General features: G+C 50.2%; 2 protein-coding genes across 2 annotated transcripts in view; one reads left to right on the top strand and one right to left on the bottom strand.

The window, feature by feature from the left end:
- The window catches only part of Tmem181 (transmembrane protein 181), a 43,866-nt gene extending 35,464 nt beyond the window's left edge, over nucleotides 1-8,402 (top strand). The window contains exons 11-17 of the mRNA XM_021635703.2: nucleotides 79-136; nucleotides 1,665-1,767; nucleotides 2,138-2,189; nucleotides 3,622-3,704; nucleotides 4,303-4,392; nucleotides 4,658-4,724; nucleotides 5,503-8,402. Of these exons, the coding sequence (XP_021491378.1) occupies nucleotides 79-136; nucleotides 1,665-1,767; nucleotides 2,138-2,189; nucleotides 3,622-3,704; nucleotides 4,303-4,392; nucleotides 4,658-4,724; nucleotides 5,503-5,581 (532 nt within the window). The 3' untranslated portion in view covers nucleotides 5,582-8,402. The remainder of the gene's footprint in view (nucleotides 1-78; nucleotides 137-1,664; nucleotides 1,768-2,137; nucleotides 2,190-3,621; nucleotides 3,705-4,302; nucleotides 4,393-4,657; nucleotides 4,725-5,502) is intronic.
- Nucleotides 8,403-10,197: 1,795 nt separating this feature from the next.
- Nucleotides 10,198-16,786, bottom strand: Dynlt1 (dynein light chain Tctex-type 1). The gene is made up of 5 exons (XM_021635698.2): nucleotides 16,644-16,786; nucleotides 14,420-14,461; nucleotides 11,220-11,343; nucleotides 10,779-10,856; nucleotides 10,198-10,612 (listed from the first exon to the last, which is right to left on the bottom strand). The coding sequence occupies exons 1-5, from the start codon at nucleotides 16,668-16,670 to the stop codon at nucleotides 10,542-10,544; spliced, it is 342 nt and encodes a 113-aa protein (XP_021491373.1). The 5' UTR covers nucleotides 16,671-16,786; the 3' UTR covers nucleotides 10,198-10,541.
- Between the last annotated feature and the right edge of the window lie 467 nt (nucleotides 16,787-17,253).

Here is a 17,253-nt window from a genome sequence, read left to right as displayed (position 1 = left end):
CAAAACCCAAGTCAGGAAAAGCATGAAATATAAAGTAAACTTTCTAATTAATCTGTATTTTTACCATCATCCTTTTAGAGTTAATGAATTACATGATCCCATGTACCAGTATCGGGTTGACACCGGGAACTTTCAGGTAGGCAGAGTTGATGTGAAGCCTTCTGGCTTGTTCATCAGCTCTAACAAAGTGGTTGGGTCTGTAGCTTTAATCACAGGGTCAGCTCGAGGTTCCCAGTGGCTGTTTACAAAGGAATGCAGAAAGTCAGAAGTGGAAGATCTGGGGAGAGAAGTTGGATACTGTAAAAAGTAGGCCGTTAGACAGGGAGATGGCTCACGAGGTTCTCACGGGCATGAGAACCTCAGGCCTGGGGAAGAATGCTGGTCTAGGGTCTGGGGAGACCACTCTGGGGGTGAGGAGCCTAGGGTGGGGTGCCCTGGGAGGAGCTTCGCTCAGAAAGTGGGGCAGTACTGGGGGGGGGGGAAGGCTGCTGTAGGCAGGGCAGGAGCTTCAAGGGTTTTCTTGGAGGAGGGAAGAGCTGCCCTAACCCACTTCCTAGGACACGTCAGCTGAGGCTGTGGTCAGTGGAACTCCAAGATTTAGAGGAACTAGTGCAGTGGACCAGTCTGCAGTTCCTTCACGCTTGTCTGTCCATGTTCATCATTTCTGTGGCAGAGGCAGGAAGAAGGGCCACAGGGTCAGGGGCCACACGGCAAGGGGACACAGCCCAGGCCATTACAGGCTCAACCAGTGACTGGAGACCCCTGTGTCTTCATCTGTGAAGTGGGGCAGTGATGGAATCACCCCCATCACACAAGGAATGTAAAGCCCTTGGCCAAAGGTCACAGACAAGGCTCCATCCTGAATCATTGGCCAGCCCTTCCCTTCCCAGCCAGGCTGTCTGAGATGGAGCTGTGAGGACAGCGAACAGCCCACATTCTTTACAGAAGGACACAGCAGAAATCAAAGACTGCTAGAGTACTGGGAATTGCCCTCCCTGTTATGGGGAAATGAACTAGACCGAAGGTTTTTCCCACAGCAGAAGCAGATCTCTGGCCTGCTGTCCCAACCTCAATGGTTTGACCCTGAGAGAGGGACTCTGCTTCAGAGAGAACAGGGAGCTCCTACCCAGAAGAGCCTCCTAGGCAGGAAGGACCAGGGAGAAAGGCAGACATCATCGGGACCTGGCCCTCAGCAGAGCCACTGACCTCCTGCCCTCAGGCAAGGGCTTTTTTCATCCTCAAACTGAAAGGGAATGCTTCCAGACCTTAGATGTCTTCGAGCCTTTCTTTCAGCCCCTCCTTTCTCAGGAACTCGAAGGCCAAGTACAGTCAGAGGCTGGTATGAGGACCAGCTGGGTCCAGCTCTAAGTCCTGTCAGCATGACCTTTGGCCTCAGTAACACAAAGGTCAAGCCCCACCCCAGGCAGAGACATCAGTTGCCTCCACCAATTGCTCAGCACGATCTGGCTTGAGGTTCTAGGCAAAGCACAGGTATGCGAGTTTGAGTGACGCTGATATGAGATGTTCGTGCTTGCAGAGCCCTTCCTGGTGCTGTGACAGTGGGTGTGACCTGAGGCCCTTGGTCCCCTCTAATCACACGTGTTGGGTGTCAAAAAGACACATACTCCAAAGCCTAGTGTCAACCTCACCCACCTTTATTCCAGGGCATGAAGGTCTTCTTCATGGTGGTGGCCGCTGTGTACATTTTATATCTCCTGTTCTTGGTAGTGCGCGCATGCTCCGAGCTCCGTCACATGCCTTATGTGGGTGAGTGCCACTCTGGGAAGCATGGGGCAGCAGAGGCCACACCCCAGAAGCCTTTGGCCCTAGAAAGCCATCAGAAGCCTCAGGAAGGACCAGCTGTTTGGTGAGAAACCTTTAAAGGATCTGCCAGTGGTCCCTGGTGTCACAGCGCCGTGAGAGCCGCAGGGGACCTGAGAGGCTCCTGAGGAACACTGTCCTTGACCAGGGCAAGCCACAGTACTGGGCCCACTGTGTGTGGTCTTCCACAGCCACGGGAGAACAGGCATAGAGCATGCAAGAGAGACCCGCCCAGGGTGGCTTTGTTGTTTGGTTTGTCTTTCAAGCTCTGAGGTGAGGTAGAATTTGCTAATGGGAGCATCTCCTTCTTTTTCAGATCTCAGGTTAAAGTTTCTGACCGCATTGACCTTTATAGTACTTGTTATTAGGTAAGACTTTATTGTGTGTGTGTCTGGGTTTGCAAGCATGTGTGGGGTAGGGATGCTTGGGTATTCAGGCATGTATGTGTCTGGAGCCAGAGGGTGGACATGTGTCTTCCTCTTTCATTTTCCACATTATTTTGTATGTTAACTAAGGCATTATGTGTGTTGGAGTGGTGCATGTGTCGAGGCGTCCAAACAAAAAGATGCAGGAAGTGATTTTCTGCCCATCCTCCCCTGTGCGGTACAGAGGTTGGCAGGCTTGGCTGCAGCATCTTTACCTGTTGGGCCATCTGGTCAGCCCAGCTCTCCCACTCCTTTCTGGAGACAGGGCTGTCTCTCGGAGCTCCCTGGCAGGTTAGGTTGGCTCTCCAGCAGCCTCTGTCTCTGTGCCCTCCCAGCCCCATTTCCTAGTGCTTACAGATGCCCTCCAGCACTCCCAGCCTTTACCTGGCTGCCGGGACCTGAAGCAGGTCCTCGAGCTGGCCTGAGAAGCACTGAGCCTCTGCGCAGCCGGCACTTGATGATTTAGTTAACCCTGTGTTTCCATCCCCCCTCTCATCTCTTCGTGTGGAGTTAATTCAGGGCGCTTGTTAATTCTACAAACTCAGACATGAAATACTTAGAATAAGCCCTGCAATGCCATGCCCAGATTGAAACCAGATAGTGGGGTAGAGAAATCAGCATTTGAATAAACAAGGGTAAACTTTACCCAGTGCATAATAACATTATGCCAACACGGCTTCCAGGGAATATGAGCCCCAGGTTCAAGGAGAGATCATGACTCAAAAGAATGGGCAGAGAGTGACAGAAGACACAGGCTTCTGTGCCAACACACAGGTGTGCACCCTGCCCGCATGTACATAAAATATACAAACAACAATACATAAAGGTGTCATCACTGAGCAATTACAGTCCCATTCTAATAACCATAATTAACATTTTTGTAATGACCTAGTTACAAAGGTTCCATCAGAAATGTCCAGGCTTGTGGAGCACATTAACTGACATTTCCCTTCTCACTCCATACCCTGCCGAGCACGTGTAGTCTCCCACGTCAGATAAGCACATCTTGCAGAGTACACCTGAGGGATGTCTGGGCCTCCAGATCCTTTTGGTGCTAAGGACCCTTCGTGAGCAGCTAGCAGGCATCAGGGAGAAGCTAGTGTCGGGGCAGCCGGCAGCATCCAGAGTCCCTCCCCTCTGAATATGCTCTAAGAGATCCTGATTGTTTGGACTTGCTCTTAGGTTCCTAAAAGTTAACCCGTCCAGCGGGCACCCACGCTGCTTTTTGGTTGCATGGCGGATGCTGTGTGTCTCCTGGGAGCCAAAGTGACTTGTGGGGGCGGGGCCACATAGGTGTGGGTGTAGAAGTTTCCTGTTAAGTCTTACTGGGGTGAGCCTTCTGTATTTCCACAAGGTGGTTCCCCTTCTCTTTCAGCATCGTCATCCTCTATCTAAGGTTTGGAGCACAAGTGTTGCAAGACAACTTTGTAGCGGAACTGTCAGCTCACTACCAGAACTATATCCTTGTCCTGGGGAAGCGGGCCTCAGGAGCCCTGAGTTCATAGTTAACACCTTAGCTTTGGACACCTTCGAGGAGTCAGCCAGCCCTTTATGACCTACTCAACAGGCCTCAGGCCTTCCTGTTGGCCCTGAGAAGGGTGAGTTTCATTAGCCCTCCCTGTTAGGCAGGAGGCTGACACACAGCAGGGCTGAGCCAGTGCCCACGTTTAATCACAGATCACTAGACGGTTCTGAGTGGGGCAGGCCTGAGAGACTGAGTGAAACAGTTGCAGGTCCGAATCCCAGGCGGTCCTGAGCTGCTGAGCTGCTGGCTCCCTCTAGCAGAGAGAGAGAGAGAGAGAGAGAGAGAGAGCACCAATGACCAGTCAGGGGTGACTGGAGTCCTGTATGCCGACAGCACCTTCTAAACATCATTCAGGTGCAGTCAGACCCCAGGAATACTATGGTGGAAGCTTGGCTTGTGACACCTAGCCATGAGCTTGAACTGAGGCATACGAGCATCTGGGTTGTGGACCCACCAGGCTGGTCTAGGACCCTGGAAGGGGCTGCTGGGGAACGGGAGGCAGAGGCTTGTGTGTCCCTTGACCAGCAGCACCAGCTGAGTTCCTGTCTTTCTATGGCCTGTTGAACTTTTACCTCTACACGCTGGCCTTTGTGTATTCCCCGTCGAAGAATGCTCTGTACGGTAAGCCACCTGGGGGCTGGGTTGTTTTGCAGATGTTGAAACAGAAGTTTCTGTTGGCTCGGGTTTTCCCAAGGTGCAGGACCAGAGGCAGAAGGCAAGAGAATGGTATCCTGAAGCTGCACACAGAACACTAATATGTACCTGTGTCACAGTCTCACAGAATGCTACTGCCGAGTTTGGTTGGGGCCTGGGATCCTTCAGACCCCTCCTGCCTGGGCTAGCAATACATAATGCTGTCATTAAGCACACTTTTGTTGGTTTTCAGAGTCCCAGCTGAAAGACAACCCCGCATTTTCCATGCTGAACGACTCTGACGACGATGTGATTTACGGGTAGGTCACTGTCGCCATGTGCATTCAGCCAGGCTCGCTTCTGGCTGAACCAATGGCACTTGGAGACTATCTCCATAGACATGGGAGTGTCGGGGGGGTTATGGCTTTGTTTTGTGTGCTTCACATGGATCTAGTGGCATTCCATTTTTTGGAATGCCCACCCTGTGAGGGGACTGCAGAACAATTCTGTCTGAACTAATGGGTCCTGAAAGTCAAGTTGGGGAGAGTGAACCGTTTCAGTTGACTAGACCCTAAGAGGAGGCTGGAGGTTAGTTCTTTCAGTCTAGCAGTCAGCGTGAAGGCCGAAGAGGCATCAAGGCTACCAGGTGGTGGTTGGAGAGGTGACTTAGTGAAGTCTATTGTGTCAGCATGAGGACCCAAGATCAGATTCCGAGGACCCACGGAAAATGCCAGGTTCTGAACTGTGATGGTACATGGCTGTAATCCCGGCACGTAGGAGACAGAGGCAAGTGGAGCTTTAGGAGTTCAAGGCCAGCCTGGCCTACAGTGTATCATAAACCAACACAAGCCAGATCCATTGCTCGGTGCACACCCCCGTAATCCCAGCATTAGGCAGGCAGGACCAGAAGGGTTCCCGGGGCTCACTGACCAGCCCTGAGCCAGTGAGCTCCGGGTTCTGTGAGAGACCCTGTCCCCAAAACTGAGTTGATGAGCAGTTGAGGAAGACACCGGACGTCAGCCTCTGGCCCCCACACACATGCACATACAGAAAAGAGCTGCCAGGGTGGCACAGTATCACGGGCCTCTTTCACAACAGGAGTGACTATGAAGAAATGCCCCTGCAGAACGGGCAGGCCATCCGTGCCAAGTACAAGGAAGAGTCGGACAGTGACTGAGCCCTGGGCAGCAGATGGGACAGCGAGGGGCCCAGAGGCCCTCCTTACTGATGTGCTCTGGTCTTTTCTTCTATGTGTGTGTCTGGACTCCTCCTGTAAGCAAAGGTTCCCTGTTCCTTATTTGTTTACATATTTTTAAAAGAAAAACCAAATGGATTGAAATGTTGGGCGAGTTTGCTGTCAGCATAGCTCCACTACGGAAGAAGAGGGGCTGGCTGGCAGAGAGCTCTGAGGCATTTCCTCTCACTGAGATGCCAGACGGAGCCTGTCTGCAATGATGAGGAGAAATTGCCCATTTTTAATAAAAAAAAATTATGTACATTTTTTTCCTTTGAAGAAGCAATTGAGAGCAATTGAGTCTGTGGGAAGCCTGATGACCAAGGTCCCAGCATGGCAATGTGATGCCTCTTCCCTCTGTTTCACGGCACCACTCCTCAGAGCTCTACCCTCAGAGGGAAGCCTGACCGGTGCCTGCCTAGGTGGACCGCCTCCATCCTCTCAGACACTGGAATGCTCAGTGCGCTGACTTCCAAGCCTCTGGTACAATGGCTCCGACTGCCTTCAGCAAAGGCGGGTGGCCAGGCTGAGGTCCAGCACTACCTGGGAGCAGAAGTGGTGACAAAGTTGAGTCCAAAGGAGGTCGACAGCCTGGGGGAAGCTAAGGAGGAAGCTAAGACAAGCCTGTGGGCGAGGTCCTATGCCATGGTGCTTTTGAAGGGTCTATGTTCAGGGTGGGAAACAGGGTGGCCCTTCCCATTCCCAGAGTTTCTGCAACTCCGCTGAGTGTGAAACCCCCAAAGAGCTCTATTTTTATGAAAGTTAGAGGAAATACTACTATATTAGAAATGCTTTATTGCCAGAAAGATTTTCAGTTTCAATATTTGGAACTAAAATAAAGATAAAGTAAAACATTTGAATGCCTTTCGAGACACCTTCAGATTAAGGAATTTGCCTGAAGGTTGTTCTGTCCTTGGAGTGTTGCTCTGTGGGAATCGGCTGTCGCCCGCCCTGGTGAGATTCGGCATTGGAAGTCCTGAGTGCTGCTGCCTTCCGTCACACTCCAGAGTCTCCGCACGCGTAGTGTCTCTGTGAACCCCTGGTGATGGTAGCCATCCTGCCTGCCTCCGTTTTGGCAAATCCAGAGGCCCAGGAACGGGTGGATCCCTCTTCCGGCAACACCTCAATACCTTCATCTATGCACCCACTCAGATTTCCACCCTGAGCTGCAGGCTACTGCCCAGGTGGGCCGGGACCCCAGGGACTCTTCCCTCTGCCCGCCTGTCTTCTCAAACGCTACATACTTTAAAATGATTCCATATGCATTGTTTAAAAAAAAAAGCTTGTAAATATGAACATTTGAATGAGAACTGTTGTTGCAAGGGTGACGGGCTTACGTGATTTTCACACTTGCAGTGCTGTGGTCACCGAGTCTGCTCACAGACGTCGGAAGGCTCTGTTACAGCACGTCTAACGGATCGCTGCAGCTGCCATCTCTCGGACACTGACTTCCTGCTGATTCCAAGAAGTTCACTAGTTTACACGTTTAATCATTGTAAGAAGTTCTCCATGTTTTAGAACACTATTATTTATCAGCCATTGTAAGATATTTTAAGACTTTAGATACAGACTTCAGATCTTTAAAAAACTAACATGTAGTGTAATTATAAACTGATTCTAGTGTCCGGGAAACTAAAGGGAATTTTTGTTGTTGTTGGAAATAGGAATTACGAAGAAGCACTTAAGGGGGCGTGGTCATTAAATTGTGTTTTCACATTTCCCTCTGTCATGATCATCATGTATTATATGCTGTGTAAAACTTTGCTTACAGATCTAGAGACTTCGGGGGTAGGTGGAAGCTGTAGGTATTAGGTTAAAACACTAAATTCCACCAGAAATTTTGATAGCAACGAGATTGTTTTACTCTGAGGTAATTAAAGTTTTATAAACTTAAGTTTATATTCAAAGAGCTGACGAGTTCTTTCAGGGTAATGGTTTGAATACCGTCTTTGGGATCTTTTTTATATTGGTCCAATCTAGGGGAACCTGGAAGATGAGATGTCTCCTGACTTTCCTGGAGAGAGCTCTGTTCTCCCTGTGGATATTAAGTCTGCTTCATTTGTTGTCAGATCACTGTAGCAGTGATTCGGTGCCTTCAAGCCCCATTTGGAAGGCTAGAGAAAGGGATACGTAAGTGACAGGTGAGGCTCACAAGGTTTCCACAGGTGCAGACTGGAGAGTTTAAATATGTAAAGCCAACCCACAGATGGGCAGTTTATAAAAACAGATGTCACCAGCCTCAAGTGCAGAGCCACTGAAGGCAGTTAAATAAACAGGCTCAAATATGGTTACTAGTCCTTACAGGAAAAACACAAGCACCCATGAAAGGGGAACTAAGTCCATCCGTGAGGAACAAACCTGAGATCTGGTGTGGATTAGACTTGAGGGTTTAGAAATCCATTGCCTTAGTAGATTTTTTTCTCTTTTCTAGGGAAGGGAGTATACAACTCCTCTTTTCAGGCCAAAGGGAAACTGATTTAGTCTGACACCTTGAACAGTTTGTCTTGGTGTTGTGGGTGCTGCTAGGTGTAACACCATGCTAGGACACATCCTGGAGCACAGGGCAGGTGTGACTCCATCCTGTGACGCGGGGTTTTTCTGCTACCAAAAACTACCTTTTCCAAATGTCTATAAATATTTGTCAAATAAAGACACTAGCCTCTAAGTCCAGAAGGAACACTGGAACTATGGATGAAGCCCGGGCGATCCCTCAAGGAGTAAATGCTGATTGACAGAAAACTCAATAAAATTCACGTTTTGGGAATGGTTTCCGTATTAGACTTTTTGTTGCTGTGACAGAGACCTGATGGAAACCTCGCAGGAGGGTAGCCGTACTTCAGCTAGCTCCCTCCACTGTAGGGCTGTGATGAGGAAGAACACCGGGCCAAGATTGTGTGGCAAAGATACCTCCTGGTGGCCAGGAAGCAAAGCAGAATGACAGGAAGGGGCTGGAGCAAGACAGAGGCCCTTAACCCCTAGAGGCATGCTTGCTGCCATCTGTCTCCTTCAGCAGACTCCACCTCCAAGTTCCCAGAGCAGCTGACGGCCAGTGTTTGACACAGACACCTGTAGGGGACATTTCACACCCGAACATAATAGCTTCATTCTGACAATATCCCTTGTGCACCGATGTTACTATATTTCTAACTTTTAACCTTTATGCATTAGTTGATTCTATAGGAGTGCTTTAGAAAGTTTTCCTCAGAGAGCACAGCAAGGCTCTTCAGCCAGGGGCACTGGGAGACAGCCCAACAGGTAAAATGCTTGCTGCGTGAGCACGAGGAGCTGAATTTGGATCTGCAGTGGCATGTGTCTGTAACCACAGGGCTGGACAGGAAGAGCAGACAGGTGGTCCTGGGGCTTGGTGGCCAGCCACTGTAGCTGAAACAGTGAGCTCCGGGTTCAGGGAGAGGGGGTGGCTCAGAAAACACGCTGGAACCGGACACACACAGAAGAGGCCTGCATGAGTGTGCGCTCCTGTATATACACATGCATGCGCACAACAAACAAGTGGTCATGCCAGTCACAGTGTCTTACACATAGTGGCCCACAGAAGAACCCCAGAGCAGTCAACAGACAGCCTAGACATTGGGGTCCCTTCGAACTAGTGACTTGAAATTAACTGGATAAACTGAGCCCTTTGTTATACCCAAGCAACTGCATTAATTGTGAACACAGTAATCAAGTGTTTTGTAAGCATGTGGCTGCTACTGAAAATTCAAGAACATGCGATTGAAAGCTGCAGTATGGCCAGGCAGGATGGTGCATGCCTTTAATCCCAGCACCCTGGGAGGCAGAGGCAGGTAAAGCACTGTGTGTTCAAGGCCAGCCTGGTCTACAAAGTGAGTCCAGGACAGCCACGGCCACACAGAGAAACCCTGTCTCAAGGGGGGGGAAGCTGCAGTGTAAGAGCACTGGGCCAAGCATGCATGAGGTAGCACTTACTACTGGCTCGGCCAACTTTCACTTCCAGAAAGCAGGAACTAAAAATGAAGGGTTGCAGCCTGGTCAGGGCTCCTGTCCCATGGATGAAGTTTTGCTTCCTGCTCTGTGCCAGCCAGCCAGTGCAGAGACACTAAACGGATGGGGCCAGTGAGGTGCTTCTGCCAAGCCTGGTGATGACCTGAGCTCCATTCCTGGGGCCAGTGATGGAGAAGAGGACCAGCTCCCACAAGCTGCCTTTGACCTCTACAAGTGTGTCGTGGCACACGTATTTACTCACTCTCACACAAATAAATGTAAATTAAAAACCAAACAGCTCTAAACTGATGGGATCTGCCATTTTTCTACATCTCTGAGGAAGCTCCTTGGTACCTGCCCCTGAGGTTTGTGACTTCTGCAGTTTGGCCAGCGCTACCAGGTTTTTACCATCACAGTAAGAAACAGGCCCAGGGCCTTCAAGCATGACCCACAGAGCTGGCCTTGCACCGTCCTGAGACTGAGCCAGTGTGCAGGTGCACGCTCACGTCAGCATGCAAAGGCAGCCTGCCTTTTCCCAAGCCAATTCTGAAGGCAGTAACCAGATTCCTGTAATGCTGCAGACTACAAAGAACAAAAACTTTAATTTTGAATAATTTATTATTCTAACAAAAGTATCAAGTATGGAAAATTAGTGTCTCTGAATCATTTCAGAAAGTAGAGAAAGTTCCCACTAGCAGATGTCGGTTTTTTAGCACCTTTGAAGAGAGACAGAGTTAAGACAAGCGGCGCTGGCAGCCTCAGGTGACAGGTGGCTGCTCGTGTGCCTGACACGGTGTGGTCCTGTGACCGTGGGGTCATTTGGTTTATTTCTCTACATTTTGAGAGTGCCACAAAACACACTGGAGGAGGAGGAAGGTGTGTCTGATTCGTAGCTGGTGGTGACTGAACTGGGTGCTGAGGCGGAGGCTGCCGGCCGGCGAGCTCAGATGGACAGTCCGAAGGCACTGACGATGCAGTACATGGTCTTGTTCTCCCATCGGACCGTGCAGCTCCCTGTGGGGACACAGACCAGCACGAGAAGTGGGGAGGCCAGGAGATGTGGTCCCACCGTGCCAGCGCTGAAGAGCGTGCCACTGACACACAGGGTGACCTCACAAATAAATGGGCAAGCGTGCACAGAGTGGGCGTAACAGCATTTGTGAGAGGGCAGAAAGCCTACCGTCCGTAGAGCTGTCCCAGAAGCAGGAACTCGCGGTGTGGAGCCCAGCTCCGTTCTTCTGCATGATCACGCAGGTCACTTAAATTAAATGAACCTGTGTTAGGAAACTCGGCAACGCGCATTTCCTCTGCCCGCTTCTGAATGCAGGTGGATGACATGGGTGTCCCTAGACTGAGAGGCAGCCTGTTCTCTCACTATGAAAAGTTACATATTTCCTTGATCTTAACATGTTTTAAACATGTCTTGTTTAGCGTAAGCCCTGCGACACTGGCACAGCCTGACAAGGAGGTTGGGTGCAGGGTACACACACTGCACAGGGGACCTGGTCCTGGAAAGAGCCCTCTCAGAGGTTAGGCACCCAATTGCTAAGTGAGCTTTCTTCAGACACACCTCAGAGCAGCATTTACAGAACCTCAAAATACACGAGAAGAAATCCATTACCGATGTACTTGAATGGCTTCCCCAGCTTGGTGAGTTGGCTCAGAGTCTGTTCTACAACGTTAGTGGTCCACTGGTTAACTTTGCTGTGCTGGTACGCATTGCCACCGATGGCGCTCTCTATAGCCTAGGTAAAGAGCACAAGACATCACGCAGAGAACCCCAGATACCGCACCCACCAATCGCCGGAAAGGGCCGGGACCCCCCCCCCCCGGGACCTAAGGACAGAACTCTAGGAAGATGCAGAACTATGTGTAACCACAGGCTCCTCAGCATGTGTGGCTTCTGCTAACGCATTACCCTGCATCTCAGTTGTGTTCACACTGGCTGAAAATCTATGTTCTGTAGAGCCTGTCAGTGTGTTCAACATTCTAACTGAACAAGTGGACTGAATGTTCACGCTGCTGTCAGTATCTACAGATAAGCAACTTTTTTGTTGTTTGTTTTTTAAGACAGAATTTCTCTGTGTAGCCTTGGCTGTGCTGGACCCGCTTTGTAGACCAGGCTGGCCTTGAACTCACAGCAATCCGCCTTCCTCTGCCTCCCTGAGTTCTGGGATTACACACCACCTCGCCCTGCTGCAACACTTCCCCTAGAGGCTAAAAAATATTTTATTTTGCCCATTACTTAAGGGTATACTGGTCATTTTTACCCACCATAAAATATGTAATTAATGGGTATGTTAGATGACAGTTTACTGCATGTTTGTAAACTGGCAACATACAACCTATCCAGTCTTCCAGTGCTTTCAGCCCTCACTTAATGGGCTTCCCATGTCGCACTTTCCAGATAACTGAAGAACAGCCCAGAGCTCAAGCTTCTGGCGTTCCCCCTAAGTGCTGGGCTTCTACAGAGCACAGCCTGCTCTCCTGTCCCTGCAAGATGCAGTGACTCCCTGGGTCTTTCCCAGCATCCCCTCTCCCAGATGCCAGTGCGGTGCTGAGCAGCTCCGTCCTTCATCCCTTTTAAGCGGCCGGAAGCCAGAATATGAAGGTTTTATTACAGCCTAACCTGTTTTCAGACACAAGGTCCAGGGGCCCTCTCTGCACACAGTGGTGAAGGAACGGTGCATGGTGCCTCAGGCTGAGTGCGGCACCCGGGCTTTCGAGGGATAAAAACCCTACACCAAGGGGTAACCTGTGACCTCCACCTCCAGACGTGGGGCTCTGACACAGCGCCTAGTTATCCCGCATCCTCTGCCATGTCTGCCCACTCTAGGCTGAGGGCATAGGGAGGCCTGGCAACTAGTGGGTTGGCTTTAGTCAAGGTACGATACAGACTGTCAAAGGAGGAAGGGCAGCCCTCCAACACGATCACATCCAGTTTGCGGGGAGAGAAGAAAACTAATTTTGGACCCACTCATATTCCACTACCTAACACTTTTAAACAGCAGCTCGAGGCCAGAACTAACCGACTGCCAGAGCATAAACACTGAGTCGCCTCCCACTCCCCTGAAGACTGCTATTGGAACTGTCAACCACCTGCTGCCTGTGACTGCCACTAAGTAGATGCACGAAAACAGGAGGCAAACTCATCCCTAACAAACCCACTCTATTTTCCCAGTTCTGGCTTAATGCACCACTTTTCCGCCTCCCCCAGTCCACAGGAAACACTGCATTGAAGAAAGAATAAAAGGCAAATTTACACTTCGTGCAAAGCACCAGAAAAATCACACCCCATGCTGAACAATATACATAAAAAAGAAAATGACTTTGTTTTTGGATACTTCCCACAAAGTGGAGTATGGTTCTTTAACACAAGTCCACAGTGGACATCAGCAATCTTACACTGAAGTCAATCCAAAATGACTTTGAGGACCCTCAAATGGGACCTGACAAAAGCAACTTATGGGAAGAAGGGTTTATCCTAGCCCCCAGTCCACGGTGGGAGAAGGTCATGGCAGCGGGGGCTTGAGGCAGCTGATGTCTGCAGGCAGGAAGCAGAGGGCAATGAAAGCTGGTGCTCAGCTCACCTCTCCTCTCTTCAGGCTGGGCTACCCCCAGCCCGAGGAAAGGTGCCACCCACATCCTGGGTGGGTCTTCTCACCTCGTTAACTAATCTAGGCAATTCCTCCCAGACACAAAGATGCATGGTGACCAGCCACCGCACACTCCCACCACCAAGACGGATTATCCCCCTCCCAACCATGAGCCAAAATAAACCCCTCCTTCTGTAACAAGGCTTGTGTCAGACACTGTCACGGTGATACAGTTCCTTTTGTCTGTTTAAGAGAAGTTCTATGATTGCTATCAATAACATTTATGAATGCAAGAAAAATCAATGAACCTAACTATCACCAGGTCCTGAGTTAAGGAAGCTGTTACATTTGTTTCTTCAGTTGCTCTTCATCAGACACTGGACACATTTATGTGTGTGTCATGAGTCTTCATGCTACAAGGTTACAGAATCTACCTTCACACTTTCTAATGCCACCCAGATTTCCTAATTCCATATATATATATATATATATATATATAATTTATATAATATGGAAGTAATTTTTACATAGATATAAAGTAAAACTGTTTGAAATGTCAAAACACAGAGGCTCAACAGCTGTTGAGATTTTTCCCACCTTAATTTATACAGCATTTTCTCTCATACATTCTGTGCTGGTTAGTTTTAGGTTAACTTGACACAAGGTGAAATTGTCTGAGAGGAGGGAACCACAATTAAGAAAATGCCTCTTAAAAAGAAAAGAAAATGCCTCTAAGCCATGTGTGGTGGTGCACATCTTAATCCCAGCACTCAGGGAGGCAGAGGCAGGATCTCTGTGAATTTGAGGCCAGCCTGGTCTACAAAGAGAGTCCAAGACAGCTACACAGAAAAACCTTGTCTCGGGGGAAAAAAAAATGCCTCAAGATCCAGCTGTAATGTACTTTTTCAATTAGTAATTGATGGGGGAGGGCCCAGTCCATTGTGGGTGGTGCCATCCCTGGACTGGTGGTCCAATCCAGGTTGAGCAAGCCATGAGGAGCAAGCCAGTAAGCAGCACCCCTCCACGGTCTCTGTATCAGCTCCTGCCTCCAGGTTCCTGCCCTGCTTGAGTTCCTGTCCTGACTTCCTTTGATGATGAACCGTGATGTGGAAGTGTAAGTTGAATAAAGCCTTTCCTCCTCAGGCTGCTTTGGTCATGGTGTTTCACTGCAGCAATAGTGACCCTAACTGAGACACAGACCATCCAACGCTTGAAAAGCACGTACCTCCTTCACAATGTTGCTCACTTCATCAACAACAAAGGCAGTCTGTTAAGGAAGAAAACTTCGGTAAGTTTGGCTTAAAAGCTTTTTCTCCACAACATCAATAAACGGGCAATAATGAACGTGACTTGGCAATTGGGCTGTTGACCGTGCAGAGGAATGCACTGCTCAGAGCTGTCTGAGTGTCACACCGCACAAAACCCAAGCTTCACGTAAAACTAGAATCCTCCCTCTCCTTCCCTTGAGCTGGCCACCAGGACCATTAACCATGAGTCCTTCAACCTCCACACAAAGTAGCTGAAGAAATGTAAGTAACCCACTTTAAAGGTGGAGCATTCTCTTCCATGAGGTAAACTAATGAGGACGTTAAACACGTAAAAGGCTGGTGTGTGTCCCTCATTTTCTTAGCCCCGTACCCGTACTCTTTGAGGATGAAGCACCAGCTAACTGGTGGGTAGCCAGCAAGGCCTTGCCCTAAGTAGTTTTCTTAGTCTCCTTTTAACATAATACTGGATTTCAGTGGTGTGGTGGGGTCCTGAAAACATTAGCCAGGCACTAGCCTGCCAGTGTGCTTTTTACATGAAAACAAATGAACTATTCCAAGTTCTGAGCACTGGACATGCCCTGGATAGCACAGCCCAAGGCCTCTGCCTTCCCAGCAGAAAGGCAAGACAGTCCTGTTTTGTTGCAGATTTTTCTTGGCTGCTGACCACGGTGGGCCCTGCCCCGTTCTAGGATTGAGTAATATCCCTTTCTCTTCGAGAGGAACAAGAAATTGACTACCCAAAGCCATCTCACTGGTCAGAACCACAAGAAGTCAGTTGGAAACAAAACCAATGCAGTGAACTAGCGAAAACGTGGTATCTTAGTCAACTGAAAGAATCTTCCTAAGTGACTACAGTGATCCCAAACCACAAAGCAAAGTCCTTGCATAACTTTCCGTACAGTTAAAGTAAGAAAACAACAGAGGAGAAATTGTCGTGAAGGCGGTGGGCAGGGCCAGCTGCCACAAGACTGGTAAATGAGCTGAACCTGGGGAGTTAGGGGTGGGCAGGAAAGGCTCAGCTGAGAAGGCTGTTGGGTAAACAAGGGTGGGCAACCATCCTCCTGCAGCCAACAGCCTGTGGAAAGCGTAGATCACCCTGTCCAGACACTTCCCTTTACAGAGGCCATAGTCAGCCAGTTCATGTGAACAAGCTGGAATTTCTGAGCTTTCTCTTCACTCCACCATTCCCTTTCTATAACGTCTGACTGGCTGTGGCTACAATAAAAGCCAGTTTTCAGCCATCCATCAGCTCACTATCTATGCAAAGCATCCTCTTCACTAGCTGTGTAAGAGTTGTGGCTTGAGAGTATTCACTCGCTTTCCACCAGCATTCAAACACAGAACGATGACTGCCATGAAGTGTGTTGAGAAATGAGACCAAAACTGAAAGCTTCCGATAAATGTAAATGTCTTACTCTTCCCTCAGAATATTCCTAGTTTAAACTACACTTTAGAAATGTCAACAGAGGAAATGTGAGGGTTTTTTTTTTTTAACACAGTGCGTCATTCATGGGACTTTATTGAGTTTCAATAAAGATTATTCAGGAAGAAAAAAAAAATGAGCAACTCTTTTATAACTGGGACATCCATTCAGCTGTTTCCCAAATGCCTGTCAGCACGAAGGCAAGGCCATTTTGACAACATAGCATCAAGACGAGTGTCGCAGGCATACTTCCCCCACAAGAATGAGCAATCTCTCTACTATCGTCAACTGAGATGAAATGTACCGGGTCTCTGTGGCCTGGGTGGGAGGGAGCGCCGCACTGAAGGACAAGGTGCGGCACCGAGACAAAGGCAGGTAGTGTTCGCGTGTCTGTACTTGGCGGAGGGGCAGCCTGGACAGCAGACCCCCGCTGCAGGGGCCCGGAGCCGGCCCTGCGCGCCCGGGGCAGCGTGCATGCCGCCGCGGGACCCCTCCCTTCCCAACCCCGGCCCCGCTGCGGTGTGCAGCAGGGCCCAAAGGGCGGAGTGATGTCATCCCCCGCCGTGAGCCCCACCGAGTCCACGAGCCCCGCGGGCACCGCCCACGCGGGAAAGACTCGGCGCGGCCCGCTGGGAACCGCCACCTCGCTCAACCTCGGCCCGGGTGGCCGTGGGCAGAAGCAGCTGCGTCTTCCCAGGCGGGGCCGCGTCGCGCCGGCATCTCGGCCGCCACCCTCCCACGGCCCAGCCCGAGGTTACCTCCTCAGAGGCCTGTAAGTCTTCCATCTTTCCTCCAGCGCGTCTCCTTCGCCACCGAGTGGAGAGGACTGCGCAGGCGCGCTCGTGCCCCGCCCGCTCCTCCGCCCCCGCGCCGAGGACCCTGACCACTACCAATAGCCGCCCACGCTCTAGGGTCCCGCCCCTCCCGGTAAGGGCTCCGCCTCTCCTACCCCGCCCACCAGTGGCCCCGCCCACCGCCCAAACCCCGCCTACTGCTCCTCTTTGGTCTCCAAGTAGCAGGGCGCGACTCGGCCCTCGGGAAGGTGGTTTCCAAAGCGAGCGAGCTGTCAGAGCTGCCTAACCTCTCTCTAAACTGTGGCAACCCAAACCAAACAAAGATACAAAAGCCAGTCTAGGAGGACAGAACGTCCTGGCCTTCCCTCCCGCTGGCACTGTGGAAACTGAAAGTTTCAAACAAGCCCTGACAACTAGGAACAAACTGTAAAATTGTGGGGCGCACTGGTTGCTCCTCCGTGGGGGATCAGGATCAGGGTACTCCAGCTATCTGAATGAAAGTTTGGAGGCGTTAGGTTTTCCACATACAGTCGGTGAGAGCGTTTCCTTTTAAAAACCACTTTTTAAAACCATT

This window comes from Meriones unguiculatus, chromosome 20 (assembly GCF_030254825.1).
Source record: "Meriones unguiculatus strain TT.TT164.6M chromosome 20, Bangor_MerUng_6.1, whole genome shotgun sequence".
Classification (NCBI taxonomy): domain Eukaryota; kingdom Metazoa; phylum Chordata; class Mammalia; order Rodentia; family Muridae; genus Meriones; species Meriones unguiculatus.
This window is presented reverse-complemented; position numbering and strand designations above follow the sequence as displayed.

Excerpts from the sequence above, each read along its gene's own strand:
- Dynlt1 (XM_021635698.2), bottom strand. The coding sequence starts at position 16,670 with ATGGAAGACTTACAGGCCTCTGAGGAG. Across the intron at positions 10,857-11,219 it reads GAAGCCATTCAAGTACATCG|TGACCTGCGTGATCATGCAG; the intron begins GTAATGGATTTC and ends ATTTAATTTAAG. Across the intron at positions 10,613-10,778 it reads CTGGGACAGCTCTACGGACG|GGAGCTGCACGGTCCGATGG; the intron begins GTAGGCTTTCTG and ends GTGTCCCCACAG.